We start from the raw sequence: 14850 nt of genomic DNA on the forward strand, positions 1-14850 counted from the left end.
CTTTCTTTCTGTAGAAAAGAAGCTTTATTTAATCTTTTGATCGATGAATTAACTTACCACAGATTGATGCGACTGCATAGAAGGAGATAATAATTTGTATAACAAGGATTGCAAATAACGACCACAGTTTGCAAACTTTCTTGCATTCCGCGAAAAGTATCTTCTCGTCGAGATCATAATTCAAGTACCAAAAATGTTTTTGGGCGTATACAATTATTATATATAAGAGAATTCCGTTTTATAAAGGTTTATTATCGAAATTTTAAACACTGCCAATATTGTGTTCAAGACGTTGGCTGCCAAAAAGATACAACGCTGAAAAAATGATTCTAATAAATTGCAATAAATGATCGATGGAAAATAATGTTTAACATTTCATTGTTACGATTTGCTATGTGAAGAGCAATATTACGATTTAGTAATACTCTTGCAGTTAGTAAATTTAAGTTAAATTTAAATGTCTTCAAAGTTTTGCAACGATATTTAATTCCGTATAATATATTTCATCTAAATAACTGTACTATTGATTCACCAACACGCAGTACAAGTAACTACCTATACGTAGTTTAATGGTAACGTTAAAACTTATACAAAAACGGAGAAAATTTTTCACGGGGGTTACTTATTTTCTTACTCAGGTCCAAATCGTTCAAATTGCGACAAATATCCGCGACGTTCACGTACATGCTATAAGCACTTGTAATCATAGTATAGAATACCGCAAATTTTCTTTGCCTATCTTCAGTTTTGTTCGCCGAATTCCAAATACCCGCGATTTTCAGCAGCAACCGTGATATTTTAATGGATATATCTGTGTATTGTTCGGTATGCATGACAATCCTTTTCTCAATCCTGATTCTAAAATCACGCAATAGATAGTAAACTTAGCGATACCAAGTGGCATTTTGATCTGCCTAGACACTCTATATTACGTGATAGATACGTGTCTTACCTAAGCAAACTTTTGACGATCAGGAAACGAATATGAATATTTTATTCCGGACGTAATAAGAGCATAAAAGGGTAAAGAATAATAGAGTTGTCGATCAAAGCGAAACCGTTGCGCATCTACCAGGTATGTAAATATGAAACCGGAATTTTTGTATAGAAAAAACACGTTTATTGTATGAAAATGATTAAAAATATTTTATTCGAAGTATTGCCCATCGCTAGCTATACATTTTTCCCACCTGTGGTGGATGCCACGCCAAAAAAACTGTCGCTCTTTTGAGGCAAACCAGACATCGAGCCATTTTCGTACATTTTCGTAAGAAGTGAAGTGCTGGTCAGAAAGTGAGTGTCCCATCGATGCAAATAAATAGTAATCGGACGGAGCCAAGTCTGATGAGTAAGCCGCGTGCGAAAGTATTTCCCAACTGAACGCTTCAATCGTTTCCTTGACTGGTTTTGCTGTATGTGATGGTGCATTATCACGAAGCAAAATTACTTTGTGTTGCCTTTTTTGATATTCTGGTCGTTTTTCATGCAAAGCTTGATTCAAATCGATCATTTGTTGTCGGTAGCGCTCAGTATTAACGGTTTCGCCAGGTTTTAACAGCTCATAATAGATCACACCCTTCTGATCCGCGTTCTTCGATCCTTACGACAAAATTGCCACTTCTGAATTTTTTAAACCACTCAAAGCACTGTGATTTACCAAGAGCATGCTCGCCGTAAGCTTCGACAAGCATTCGATGCGATTCTGCAGCAGTTTTCTTCAAATGGTAACAGAAAATCAATGCTGTCCGCAAATTGTAGTTTCCAGGCACAAAATTCGACATGTTCAATGCTATTACAAACTATGCTGTTGTATAAAACTTGTATTGTTCTGAGTCGAAAATGTTTGTGAGATGTCAGCAAAGACTTTTGGCATCAATGACGCAGTTTAGTGATAACTATATTATCAGCTAGGGCCATCTATAGGCAAATTCCGGTTTCATATTTACAGACCTGATACACTAAAATTTCCCTAATGAAAAGCGCGTAGATCAGCATGAAATCTCTGCGACCTTGTTTATTTCGAGTCGTCGCTAGCCACAGGTCTACGATTTATATGAGAAAACTTGCCCAAATTATCGAAATGTCGTTATTCTACATCATTCGCACGATGAACGTCGAATAATCGAGGCAAGGGCGATGTAGTATCGCGTGAACTATTAGATGAAGGGTCTTCAATCACAACGACACTCTGACGATTTGCGTGTATGCCGATTTGCCTGCAACGTGTTCTGTTCTCGTGTGAAGTGTAGGCGTTGCAACGTAATCGAAGATGCATTATTCACGATTCGAGGGAGTTTGAATGGAACAAGTAACGATAAAAAGAACGAGAAACGATCGTGATCGTGCATAAGATGGCCTGCCACTGATTTCACTTGATTTTAAACGATGGAAGTGTACTTTGTCTTCTGGCTCGATGAAACTCTTACGATTGTTCAACGTAATATCGTAAATCAAATAACTGCAGAAGGTTTCGAGGGGATAAAGTTTGTGAGTGAGTTTATTCTGAAAATCTTTCGTTAATTTTTCGAATGCAAGAAAATTACGTCGCATGAAAGGATCCTACTTTTTTTAACACGAAGACATGGAAATTGTTCATTCGGTGATATCATTCGATAATTCAATTTTAATTCAATTTTATTCTTGTATTTAGGTAGATATAAATACTGAAATTTATTTGCATTGTATATTTTCATTGTGTATTTTTATTGTGCAAGTCCGTGCATTTATGATTAATCATTCTGCTGCTGCTGTTATAGACGATTCTATATATATATTTATTCTATATATATTTATAGACGAAGTATTATATCGTCGAGCTTATAAGCTGTAACAAGAAATTTTATCAAGATGTTTCACAATTTTCCATGTACATACGTATTCTATTATAATTACAGATATGTAAAAACGTGTACGTAATAAGCAGAAATGTAAAAATATGACGGTACAATATCGTAAGTAAAATTTACGTTATGTAATTTGCAAGATACCACATACGTGATTTATATTGAAATTTTGCTTATTTAAGGATAAAAACAGTTACATATCTTACCGGATTGCAAAATGTCATTTTTAGAGTAAATGGGATTAAAAGAAAGAAATTGCTGCATACCGCGGTAGATGTTTCCAAAGTGGCAGGAAAGAATCCTCCTGCGGACAGATAACACGGTCGCATCGATTTCATAATCATTATCCTCGTATCCTTCCCTATCTTCCTGCCTATTTCAGTCATTGGTAGAATCATCCACCATCCTGAATACGATGCCGTGCTAATATTCGTGCTTTCCTTTTCTAATTTTTTAAGTGAACACCGTAAGCAATATAGCTTTTATTTTTCATCTGGTGGATACCGAATAATGGTAAAACGTTTGATCGCTTTTGTCTAATTTTATTAAATTGTTAATTTGAGAAATATGACGTATCCACGATAGCTTTTTAGTTAATTCGTTTTAAATCGCTCACACGTACCAGAATGACCTCGTACGTGTCGAAATACATCAGCACGCTAATGATAACCATGTGGCTGAGGATCGGCAGTGTGTAAATGTCGTCCAGTTTAGCGCTGAATTCGATCAACTATTGATATTTTCGGATGCATTTTTTCAACATTACGTAGCATTCGTTCGAGTACTTGACGATATCTATCCGTTCGTCGATGTTCGACCATAGATTCACTAACGTGTTCTGCAGCATACGAAATTGGTAGACCACGTGTAGATTTAGCATAAGAAGTTGTCGAGGCATGTATAGCTCGCGTCAGTTTGTTGTATGGCCAGTGATTGTGTATGTAAATAGCAACTTATCATGGTGTTATCGATGACAAGTTATTACGATTGCTCGCAGAAGAAGCGGATTCCTGCGACCCGCTCAACATCGCCTCCACAATCTCCGAGGGGCCCAATCTCTCGCCTATGACGTGACAGTGGTCACAGATGTTCGTTGCCCCGCGGCCGATCTTCATCAGGTACTCGCCAAACACGCCGTGTCCCGTGAACACCTGGGTCATCCTGTGGGTATGATATTACCTGGGCAGCGTCTACGGCTGTCTCGCTCGCGTATGCTCCAGTACGTATGAATCATCGTAATAATAGGTGTAGCGTTGATTAATTCATTCTTTCCTATTGTTATTCGTAACACCGTTCTGGTACGAAGGGCGCAAAAAGGAAAAAGTATGATTGCTACCCTTTGGTATAGACGGAAAGGCACATAAAAGATGTATTCGTCAATTACGCATTTGTTCGCTGATAAATTTCTCTTACATTATTGACAGAAATTTGTGTGTATTAAACTGTCATTATTTTCTATTGTACCGATGCGATGCTTTTGACCACATTTAACTCTCGAGAAAATATACTATAGCTGAATTATTTGATAAGACGGTTGGTAAAAGAATATGAAGGCATGCAGTGAATGTGGAAGTTCCAATCGAAATTACCGAATAATGGTTGTTATAAAAATAATAAGAAATTTACACACGCTTGTTCGCGTGTTCGTGTTGTAGAAGAACACCGAGTGGGAAAATGCGACCTAATGGATTTATGAATATGGATTATTTTGATGATTGAATATAAGTGTAACTCGACTTTTAAGCTACAACGTATAACGAATCAAACTTCAAATGTAATTCTTTTTATTTTTCATTGTAGTTTTATTTCGCTTTGTAGCAGCACCCCTTACATAATTTATCATCTGTTACTAGCCATTCTGTATATTTGCAACTGAAATATGTATATTACGAATAGAGAGTCTCCTGTGTAGTTTGTCTTAACAGTGTGAAATATGATACCGCGGTACTTAAAACCTGTAACAATAATAGGTATAAGCAACAGATATCCGGCGTGTATTTTTTGTACTTTTTACATTTTCGTACACTGTACAGTTTTACACAGTCAAACTTATCATTCGCTGCAATTCTGACAAATGCCACAACATTTCAATTACCCGAGTGTATGTTTCTAGAGACACGACGAAGAATCCATAGGCTGTTATGCAACAAGGTACGCCAGATCTTATAGTAACGAGTATCAAGTCCTTTCGCATCATCATACCGCTTTTAGTTGGAGGCAAAAATGACCAAGGTCCTTTATACACAGCCAAAGCTATGCTCGCGCTTTCTTGCATGATGCAGTCACAACTGTAGGTGAACATCAGTAATTGGCATAGACAAGCTATTAATTGGAAGCTGAAGATGAAACGTGTTCTGGTAGGTGCCCCTGGCTGGAAAAAGATGCGTTATTAGTACGTAAAAACTTGTCTGAAGTATGAATAGTGTTCATAATTTTTAAAATGTTCGATATAGACTCTTTCTACAGACGACGTGTGATTTGCTATGATCGTTATAGTAAGTAGAATATATGGTCTATTCTAGACCGCAGATATTTTTGTAAATTCGATATTTGCACGAATAAAATTAAAACTAGGGTACATTAGATAAAAAGTCATTCCATCGACTAAATGTTATAGAGCGTGCTTATAGAGAGTAGTTTGATTATTTTGTATATTCTTGTATATATAGTATGTATTCTGTACATTTTTGTACTTTGCGAATACACGGTTCATGACACTCTTTGAGATGTAGGAATCTAAAAATGTATAATTGATATGAATGCGTTACACTCACCATAAGTATTTGGTACCCATCGAGACACATTACCAAGCTGAACGCCAGCACTTGCGCCAAAACGGGCAAATTGAATACCGATTCCAGTTTTCCACAATAAGCTATGAGAGCTTGATGTTGTTGAACATACATCTTAAAGACGGTGTAACATTTATTTGCCGATGATGCTGAAAACAATTGTAAATTTGTTTCTCCCTTCTCTTTATTCGTTAAATCGGTCATGCGGGACATTTTATATTGCAGTATTTGAAATTGAGTAGCCAAGTGTAGATTCATGACGCATAATAGATTGTCGAAACAGAAGTAGCCGACTCCAATATGGTACAATGTCATGAGCTATGAATGTATAAAGATTTCCGTAATTTTCTTACTGGTATTAAATTTAATGGTACTATATACGTTGAGCATTAGGGAAATAATTCAGTACCTGTATCAAAAGTGTTATTTCATAGTATGGTGTCGCTGTCAGTGGCAAATCAATCCACATATTAAATGGAAGCTCCCTATCCGATTCGTTCCTTCCAATATTTTCTGGAATAGATACAGAATGGCATAATTCTTTGTAAATATTAAGTAAAAAATATATAGTATTGAAGAAAGTTCAACAACAATTCAGTTAACCTTCTAAATCTGCCATAGATTACGCTTAGATATTTTTGTGCTCTTTTGGAAAAGAAATAAAATAATAGAAATTCCAATTTAAGATTAAGTGACTTACCAAGAATTGGACTAAGGGCGTAACAAATAAGGGTCGCTTTAGTGGTAAATATAACGAAACAAACAAAGATGGTACATTTACGTTTGCAGTCCATATAAATCTTTTTCTCGTACTCATCGTAATTCTCGTGCCAAAATCTTCTTTGCGTATATGCGATTAAACGAAAAAATTCGTGTTTATGCGCAAGCAATACGGTCATCTTCAGAAGAGGCATTAGGATCGCCAAAATGTTGCACACGTTGTAAATGCAGGTCTTTAAGTAGAGAAAATGTAACGAAAATGTAGAACTGCGGATGGATCCTATTTCGCTTGTGTGTTATATAAATCTTTTATTAATCCAAATTAGATACGACAAACGAGAAAATAGGGTACAAGCCACGACATTACAAATTTATGGGAAAACAACCGTTTTGTGGGGAAAATAAGATTTTCCCGGAAATCTAGTATATTGTAATTGTCTTAAATGTTAGTCAAATTATGCTACAAATTTTATAACTGTGTTACCAAATTTTAAATTGCATAGTTCTTTTTATCACAATGTCTTGCGTTTTATGCCAGAAATAATCAATGAATTTTGTTTTGCATATTGATTTATTAACTTCTGTAACTTTAATACTTGAAATGAAACTGGATTATTACGGAAATTTAGTTCGTAACTGTATTGTTCGCCGCGGTTTATTTTTCTTCAAATATCTCAGTAAAGATAATTGTTCGAATACTTACACTGAGATCACCGAACGAATAGTAGGTATCCGTAATCTCTACCCATAGAGCAAAGAGAATAATGGCGAACGCGTAAATCTGCGTAATAAGTCTGACGCGTCGTTCCAATTGGTTTTTCGACGTCCATAATCCAACGAGTTTCATAAATGTCGACGTCAAGCTGATAGATATGTCGTGGCTCTTCAGAAAACTCATATCGTACTGCTAATATTCTAGTATGTTAGGACATTGAACTGGTACACTTGTACACGATCTACATCGATTATTGTAACGTATTAAAGACGATCAGTCGCTTTGATATATTGGTATCCTCTCATTCACCGATAACGTACTTTGTGTTTACTTTATTATTATCATTGATGCACCGTTATTTGATGTCTCGGAAAAGAAATGACGAGAAAGAACGGAAGAAAAGAAAAGAGCGAACGTTTGATCACGATAGCCCAGGATTACTATTCTTTGTGCCGAATGAACAACGAATGGATGGGATCGATCGAGTTATACATTATTCCGGAATTACGAGACCCTCTGTGAAATCGAAGTGCTGTTCGACAGCTGTTTCGTTTTGTCAAAGGAAAATTTATTTTGCTAAATGAGGCATGTAACTTACGAAAATTGTCTATAATTTCCTTTGATAGAATGTACGAGGAAAGAACGTAGATCGCTTGGTTTAGCGGCGGCGCGTTAAAGTTACGAAGATGATAAATGTCTTTCTTTATTTTGTTTCTATGATTTGTGGAAGGTGCTGTGCAGATTCGGTGATATTGTAGCTATGAAACGAATAAAGAAGTTTCGGCAACATTTGTTCTCTTCTGTCTATGTGTGATATTAGGTGCTTGTAGTACGCAATAGAATATTATTGTCTACGTACTTGGGTTTCTTGTGGATAAAGGAGTCTTTTTTATACTGTCAATAACATTCAAATGTATGACTTTGTATGAAGCCAATGTATTTGAAATTCCTTACTTTATTCGAAATTTCAGTTATATTTAAATTATCGTTCGACAGATATCTCAACAATGTTAAGTTCTACGACACCACGGAGCTGAAAACTGTGAAAAGCGAATAAACAATTTAGGCGTGTGATGATTTTAAACGTTCCTAATAAAATCTGATATAGCGATGGTAATTATAGAAAGGGGTTAAACTGTGAAATGAAACTTTCATTGCTAGGATTGGAATCGGATATTCTCTTCGTATAAAGTCAAGCAAATAATTTAACACTAGCAATTCGATGTCGCCTTCCTTACAAGAGGGGCATCTTTATTCTTGTACAAATTTAGTATTTGTTCAACAAATACCATTATTATGCTATCTTTGATTTGTCATCTATAACTTTAGTTAGTGAAAGATTGTCTCATTAAAGTGAAGTATGACATCGCGGTACTCAACACCTGTAAGAGGAACACTTATTTATTATATTTTCATATTTCATAAAGAAATTGCGACTTTTCGTAAGAGTATGTTTGGATGTTTCATAAAATAACGTATCGCTTTTTTGTATATTCTTTACCTTTTGGTAATTTTAAGAAAAAAACTCGATGAAACGGAACGAAATGAATAAACGAATAAATTATGTCCGAATGCATTGTAAGAATAATAATAATAAGAACCTTGGTACAAGTTTCCAGAGAGACAGGAAAGAACCCGCTAGCAGTTAAGCAGCAAGGCTTACTCGATCTCAGGATGATCATTGTCAGATCCTTTCGTAGTAATTTGCCAATTTTGTTCATCGTTAGATGGGTCCAGGGGCCAGAATAGACAGCAGTCCCAATATTCGTGCTTTCTCGTATCAGAGTATCGCAACTGTACGTGAACAACAATAACTGGCTAGAACTGCCCACTATGTGGAATACGAAAATCAGTCGCCGTGTAGGAGGTGAATTTGCCTGCATATACATTAACGAATTTAACCGAATGATTTAAAGATTATAACGAAACGGTAGTAGTAAGCGTAGAATAATAATAACAAAAATTTGGAATGTAAACGGAGAATAAAATGGCTATTTTAGAGAGAGAGTAGTCCATGTTTGTTAATATGACTACGGAACAGGATAGGGTAACTATAATGTTTCGTACACGACGCGAAGAAGGAAGCATAAATTACTGCTTTAAAAAGCTAGGAATGGGTGATTATTTATATCTTTTATCATAACGGAAAGTACTTACCATAAGCACCTGGAAACCAACCAGACATAGTAAAAGGCTAAAAACAACTATGTGTCCAAGAACGATGTACGTAAATATATTGTTTAGTCTCTGACAATAATTAATTCGATCTTGATGTTCTCTAACGCAACATTTAAATAGCGTGTGATAATTTTTCAAGTAATCTGATGGCAAGATCTCTTTGATAGCGTACTCGTACGGTTGCTTTTCAATCGTTTCACCCAAGTACAATAACCTGTATTGTAATATACGAAATTGAGTGGCCGCGTGCAGATTTATCAGACATAAAAGATTGTCGAAACAAATGTAACATATACCAACGTGGCACAAAGAGAGAACCTATATAAACATAAGAGTTACGTTGTGTCGTACAGTGTTTTGCTCCATGAAAAGCGATATTTTTCACGAGCCGAGCAAATAGACGCAAGAAAAACGCGTGTTTATGTATGTACCTGAAGCACGAATAGTATTTCATAGTATGGAGTCACACTCAATGGTAGATCGAGCCACATTCTAAATGGCAGAACTCTATCTGAATGGTTTCTTCCAATGTTTTCTAAAATATAAACGTACAATTCTTTAAAGGGACGGTGCTTTATCGTTTATATACCTTTAATATTTATGAAACAAAGAGATTTTAGCGTAGAGTTTGGCACTCTTCATAAACAGGAAATACATCGATACTGCCATTTGAATCGATACACGTACCTACGATAGGCGTTAGCACGTAGCCGAAGACCGTGCCTTGAGCACAAATATTGATCAAAGAGATACACACGATGGAAATCTTTCTACAGTTTTGCAACAACAATAGCTCGTTGTAACTGTAATTCGTGTGCCAAAAATTCTCGTGCGTGTACACAAGCAGCTCGATGAATTCTTTCTTGTGTATAAATACGACGGACAATTTTAGTAATACCATAATGAGGCATAAAATATTGCAAGCCGTGTAAGCACAATCCTGCGATTAAAAAGTCGTAGAAACGGAAGCGCTTGAAGAATTTAAGAAGCGTATGAAGGATCGTTACTGGTAAAAAGAATATTTATATACTCACGCCAAAGTTCGGCCACGAGTAGTAAAAGTCCCTGAACTGCACCCACACACCGAACAGGATGGCGACTACGGTATACATCAAAGTTAACTGACGTATACGTTCTTCTTTCTTGTTGTTTGTTAGCCAGAGACCGACGATTTTCATTAAAAAACTCGTCATCAGCAAGGCAAAATCTTTGGTGTACGACGCTTCGTTCTCTAGCTTTAAACGAGCCGACGTAGGACTAACTTTTGTCCTTTTTGAATCTTTATCCATCTTGTCTCTTATTCTTCTTCTTGACACTGACGGACAAGTACTTATTCTTTCCTTCTTATTTTCATTTCGTGGCGTGGAAAGACATCGTGATTATTCAAGGGGTACGGAATAGGTCGACACATGCAACGTGTATGTATAATTAAAGAGAAACAGACGTGTGATTGGCTGTTGGGTAAAAAGGGAGTAGATGCTGCTATATTGTGCATCGAGCGTTGGCGTCTTGCACGTCACGTGACGATGGAGTCTAGGGCTGCTGCGATCGACGGTAAACTTACCAATTTTTTTATAACAAAGAGTCACAATCAACGATACCACACAGCTGATGTTTATGTAAGCTATTATACGTTTTTATATTAATATATAAGTCCTCCTAGTAAAAGAAACTCTTTTCGCTTTTTGATAGCCATCGTGCACTCGGTAGGAAAATCACAGCTGTTCATTTAGCTATTTCTTACATGTAGACAATGCCTTTGATAATTTTAGATATAGATGAAAGGATACTTAAAAATATTCAAGCTATTTCCACGTTTCACTTATAAAATTCGTAATACATACAAGGAAGAAAGAAACGGTGCGCTTTGATTTAAAGTCAAAATAACGTGTTTAAAGAATAATCATAAAATGGATGACATGGTATTCGAGAAACATTTATTGCAATGTTATAGTAATATTAAAGGTATCAAACTTACTCGTAGTAAAGATACGTTTAGAAAATAAACCCGATACAATATATAGCACTACGTGTAAATCAGTCTTGCCATCTCACGATTAGTTACATGTGCAAAGACTCGTGGAGAAATAGAATCTTGGGAGCAGTGTATTATCCCTTTTTATTTAAACACCAAGCAACAGTGCCGTTTGGTACCTTCGAATCGAACGAGCCCTGTAATTTATATTTTTGCTACTAACGACAAATTATGTAATACAAGTTATGAATTTGTTGCATCCAGAGATGTATTCCTTAGCAAAGTGAAATATGACATTGCCGTACTGAGAACCTGTAATGAGTGAATAATTACAATTCAACGATTATATAGAAAAATCGTAACGGAGATATAACGAGTTCGATTACTCCGGTAAACGTCTGCAGAGAAACAGGAAAAAATTTTCCTGCTGTTATACAGCAAATCTTGTGCGATCGCATGATGATAATTAGCAAATTTTTTCGCACAGTGGCACCAGCTTCGTTCATTGGAAGGATTGGCCATGGTCCTGAGAATGAAGCGTTGCCGACATTGACACTTTGTCGCATCAAATCATCGCAACTATACGTGAACATTAATAGTTGACACAGAACGCCACACAAATTCAATACTAAACTGGCCTTTTTTGAGGTAGGTGTGTCCACCTATGGGAACACGATATAATCGATATAAAACTAATAAAATGGTTTTGGAAAACATTTTGTTTCGCAAATTTAAAATGCAGGTGTATTGAAAATTCCAATAATACAGATGGAGTTCTATACAGAGATCGATTAAGTAATTCTGATTGATCGAAATAAATTAAAAAGAAGAAAAAACTTTCTCCATTTTTTCCACAATATACATTTGACTCGACTGATTTTCTATACACCGGGATCGGAATCTTCGAATTCAAATGAGAGGATCGTGGATGTTAGCGGACAACGGTGGAGTGGTAAATGTATAGTTAACGTATCCGGCTACAAAGTCCGAAGGATCTCGTAAAACTTACAGATAGGAACTACATACGCAAGACTGCAACACGTACACATACCAAATAATATAAGACAATCATTGTTACAGTTATATTATAGTTATAGTTATATTTTGCATTCGCTGCAAACATTCGGCCCAAAGAGTCGCGGCTTCGGTCTCTCGCTATGGAAGCTCGGCCGAGATGGAAGGGCGAGCGATCGAAAATCACGTGGCTGTGTCGAGCGAAGAAACGGGGAGATGCGATTCGGGGCAATATATACATACGAGATTGAAAAAAGGAAAGGAAAGTAAAAGAAGACGTTAGGAAGAAAACGAAAATTCAAAAGCGAATGTCAAAGCATGATAAAGGTAAATCAGGGTTAGCTGACAATGAGTGTGAAGCAGCCTCTCCAGAACAGAAAGGAGAGAGGATCGATCATGAAATAGGGATATTAGCGAACGGTAATAGCACAATGATCGACAAAAATCGACTGATTTGAGTTCCGGCATGTCGTTGCTCTCTCGTGTTCACGGTTACTACGTATATTTTTTAAAACAAAACGTTTCCTAATAATGACGTAGAAAGATAACTTTGAACGTAAGTAACTGGAATAACTTGTAACGAGGCGACTTCTATCTCGCTCGATAAAATATCTCAAAAAAATAACTCACCAGGAGTAGTTGAAATCCCACGAGGCATATTACCATGGCAAGAAACATTACCTGGGCAAGCACGATCAACGTAAATATATTTTCCAATTTTTTGCAATATTCAATAAGCATTTGATGCTGTTGTACGCAATTTTTCAATTTTGTGTAACACATATTTGAATAATACGATAATTTTGCATCCGATTCGTATTCTTCTATCTGATCCTTCGTCGCGTTATCTATACTTCTCAGCCTATGTTGTAATATGCGAAATTGGCATGCCACATGAAGATTAACGATGCATAATAAATTGTCGAAACAAATGTAACACACACCGACATGGTACACACAGAGTATCTGTATAAATAAAAATCGGTTTCATCGAATTATATTTTAAACAGGATTTATTTTTGTTATTGTCGAGTGGGTAAGCGATCGATTAGAAATACGATTATGAAATCGTTATTAGAATGAAATACGATCTTTAAAAAAATTGGGAGAAGATACGAATTAGCGGAGATAGCTATACCTGTATAGTAAATAGTATTTCAAAGTAAGGGGACATTCCTACAGGAAAGTCGACCCACAAGTTGAACGGTAGTATTCTGTCAGATTCGTTTCTTCCTATATTTGCTGAAAAAGTAAAAAAATATTTACGTAATAATATATGTGACGTAATTGTCTATATAAATAAGCAGTGAATGCAAAGATATGCCCTTTTACGTACCTATAAGTGGTGTCACCATGTATCCGGCACAAGTGCCTTGAGTACAAAAGATCATAAGAATAATGAAAATGTTGCATATTCGTTTGCAATCAGCTATAACTAGTATTTCTTGCGGATCGTGATACGGACGCCAAAAATTTTTTTGTGTGAACGTAATTAAATTAAAGAACTCTATTTTGTGCTTGTATATTACGCCGATCTTTAGGAAAACGATCGTCACGTATAAAATATTGCAACAGATAAAAACGCTATCCTGAAATTATAGATATGTACATGTGACAATGGTACGAAACAAGTTCGTAGATTGTTCGTTTCTTCGAAAGGATTTTCAAGTACTCTTTCGATTTGAATTAGCATTATCAGCTAAACGAGACTACGTTTAAAAGTCCCTTTTATTACTTTCGAACTAACTTAGAATTAGAAAACATATAAATTTAAATTTAGAAAAATTATAAATTAGTTCAATACGATATTTCCTTCTTAACGTAATAAGAGCACAGAAGGATAAAGAATAATAGCGGAATTGATCAAAGCGAAACCGTTGCGCACTTACGCTGAAATTTCCCCAAGTATGATAGATATCTCTGATCGCGATGCATATACTGATGAAAAGTGCTCCGACCGTGTAGATAAGCGCGAAATCTCTGCGACGTTGTTCATTTCGATTCGTCGCTAGCCACAGGCCTACGATTTTCATTAGAAAACTTGCCCAAATTATCGAAATGTCGTTATTCTGCATCATTCGCACGGTGAACGTCGAATAATCGAAGCAAGGGCGATGTAGTATCGCGTGAACTATAGCCAATCGATCTTTAACGAGATGTTAGACGCAGAGTCTTTAATCGCGACGACACTCTGACGATTTGCGTGCATGCCAATCAACAATTCGTGTAGCTGCCTGTAACGTGTCCTGTTCTCGTGTGAAGTGTAGGCGTTGCAACGTAATCGAAGATGCATTATTCACGATTCGAGGGAGTTTGAATGGAACAAGTAACGATAGAAAGAACGAGGAACGATCGTGATCGTGCATAAGATAACCTGCCACTGATTTCACTTGATTTTAAGCGATGGAAGTGTACTTTGTCTTCTGGCTCGATGAAACTCTTACGATTGTTCAACGTAATATCGTAAATTAAATAACTGCAGAGGGTTTCGAGGTGATAAGGTTTGTGAGTGCGTTTATTCTGAAAATCTTTCGTTAATTTTTCGAATGCAAGAAAATTACGTCGCATGAAAGGATCCCATTTTTTTTTAACGCGAAGACAAGGAAATTGTTC

General features: G+C 36.2%; 2 protein-coding genes across 3 annotated transcripts; both read right to left on the reverse strand.

Moving 5' to 3' along the window:
* Positions 1–4621: 4621 nt before the first annotated feature.
* LOC126924133 (odorant receptor 13a-like) lies at positions 4622–8090 on the reverse strand. 2 transcript variants are annotated; one of them, XM_050738292.1, is made up of 6 exons: positions 7930–8090; positions 6336–6588; positions 6045–6148; positions 5618–5953; positions 4939–5214; positions 4622–4798 (listed from the first exon to the last, which is right to left on the reverse strand). In XM_050738292.1, the coding sequence occupies exons 2-6, from the start codon at positions 6547–6549 to the stop codon at positions 4730–4732; spliced, it is 999 nt and encodes a 332-aa protein (XP_050594249.1). In that variant the 5' UTR covers positions 6550–6588; positions 7930–8090; the 3' UTR covers positions 4622–4729. The 2 variants fall into 2 exon arrangements, with proteins under 2 accessions (XP_050594249.1, XP_050594248.1); XM_050738291.1 differs by lacking the exon at positions 7930–8090 and adding an exon at positions 7059–7910.
* A 198-nt stretch (positions 8091–8288) lies between these two features.
* Positions 8289–14821, reverse strand: LOC126924483 (uncharacterized). Its single transcript, XM_050739027.1, has 12 exons — positions 14127–14821; positions 13574–13826; positions 13376–13479; positions 12868–13203; positions 11610–11885; positions 11482–11535; positions 10283–10627; positions 9936–10188; positions 9680–9783; positions 9228–9566; positions 8672–8947; positions 8289–8452 (listed from the first exon to the last, which is right to left on the reverse strand). The coding sequence occupies exons 1-12, from the start codon at positions 14313–14315 to the stop codon at positions 8396–8398; spliced, it is 2586 nt and encodes an 861-aa protein (XP_050594984.1). The 5' UTR covers positions 14316–14821; the 3' UTR covers positions 8289–8395.
* Positions 14822–14850: the final 29 nt, after the last annotated feature.

Source organism: Bombus affinis, chromosome 14 (genome assembly GCF_024516045.1).
Source record: "Bombus affinis isolate iyBomAffi1 chromosome 14, iyBomAffi1.2, whole genome shotgun sequence".
NCBI lineage: Eukaryota > Metazoa > Arthropoda > Insecta > Hymenoptera > Apidae > Bombus > Bombus affinis.

Excerpts from the sequence above, each read along its gene's own strand:
- LOC126924133 (XM_050738291.1), bottom strand. The coding sequence starts at position 7,253 with ATGAGTTTTCTGAAGAGCCACGACATATCTATCAGCTTGACGTCGACA. Across the intron at positions 6,589-7,058 it reads ATTCGTTCGGTGATCTCAGT|ACCTGCATTTACAACGTGTG; the intron begins GTAAGTATTCGA and ends CTCTACTTAAAG. Across the intron at positions 4,799-4,938 it reads CTCTAGAAACATACACTCGG|GTTTTAAGTACCGCGGTATC; the intron begins GTAATTGAAATG and ends TTATTGTTACAG.
- LOC126924483 (XM_050739027.1), bottom strand. The coding sequence starts at position 14,315 with ATGATGCAGAATAACGACATTTCGATAATTTGGGCAAGTTTTCTAATG. Across the intron at positions 9,784-9,935 it reads CGTGCTAACGCCTATCGTAG|AAAACATTGGAAGAAACCAT; the intron begins GTACGTGTATCG and ends TTTATATTTTAG. Across the intron at positions 8,453-8,671 it reads CTCTGGAAACTTGTACCAAG|GTGTTGAGTACCGCGATGTC; the intron begins GTTCTTATTATT and ends TTCCTCTTACAG.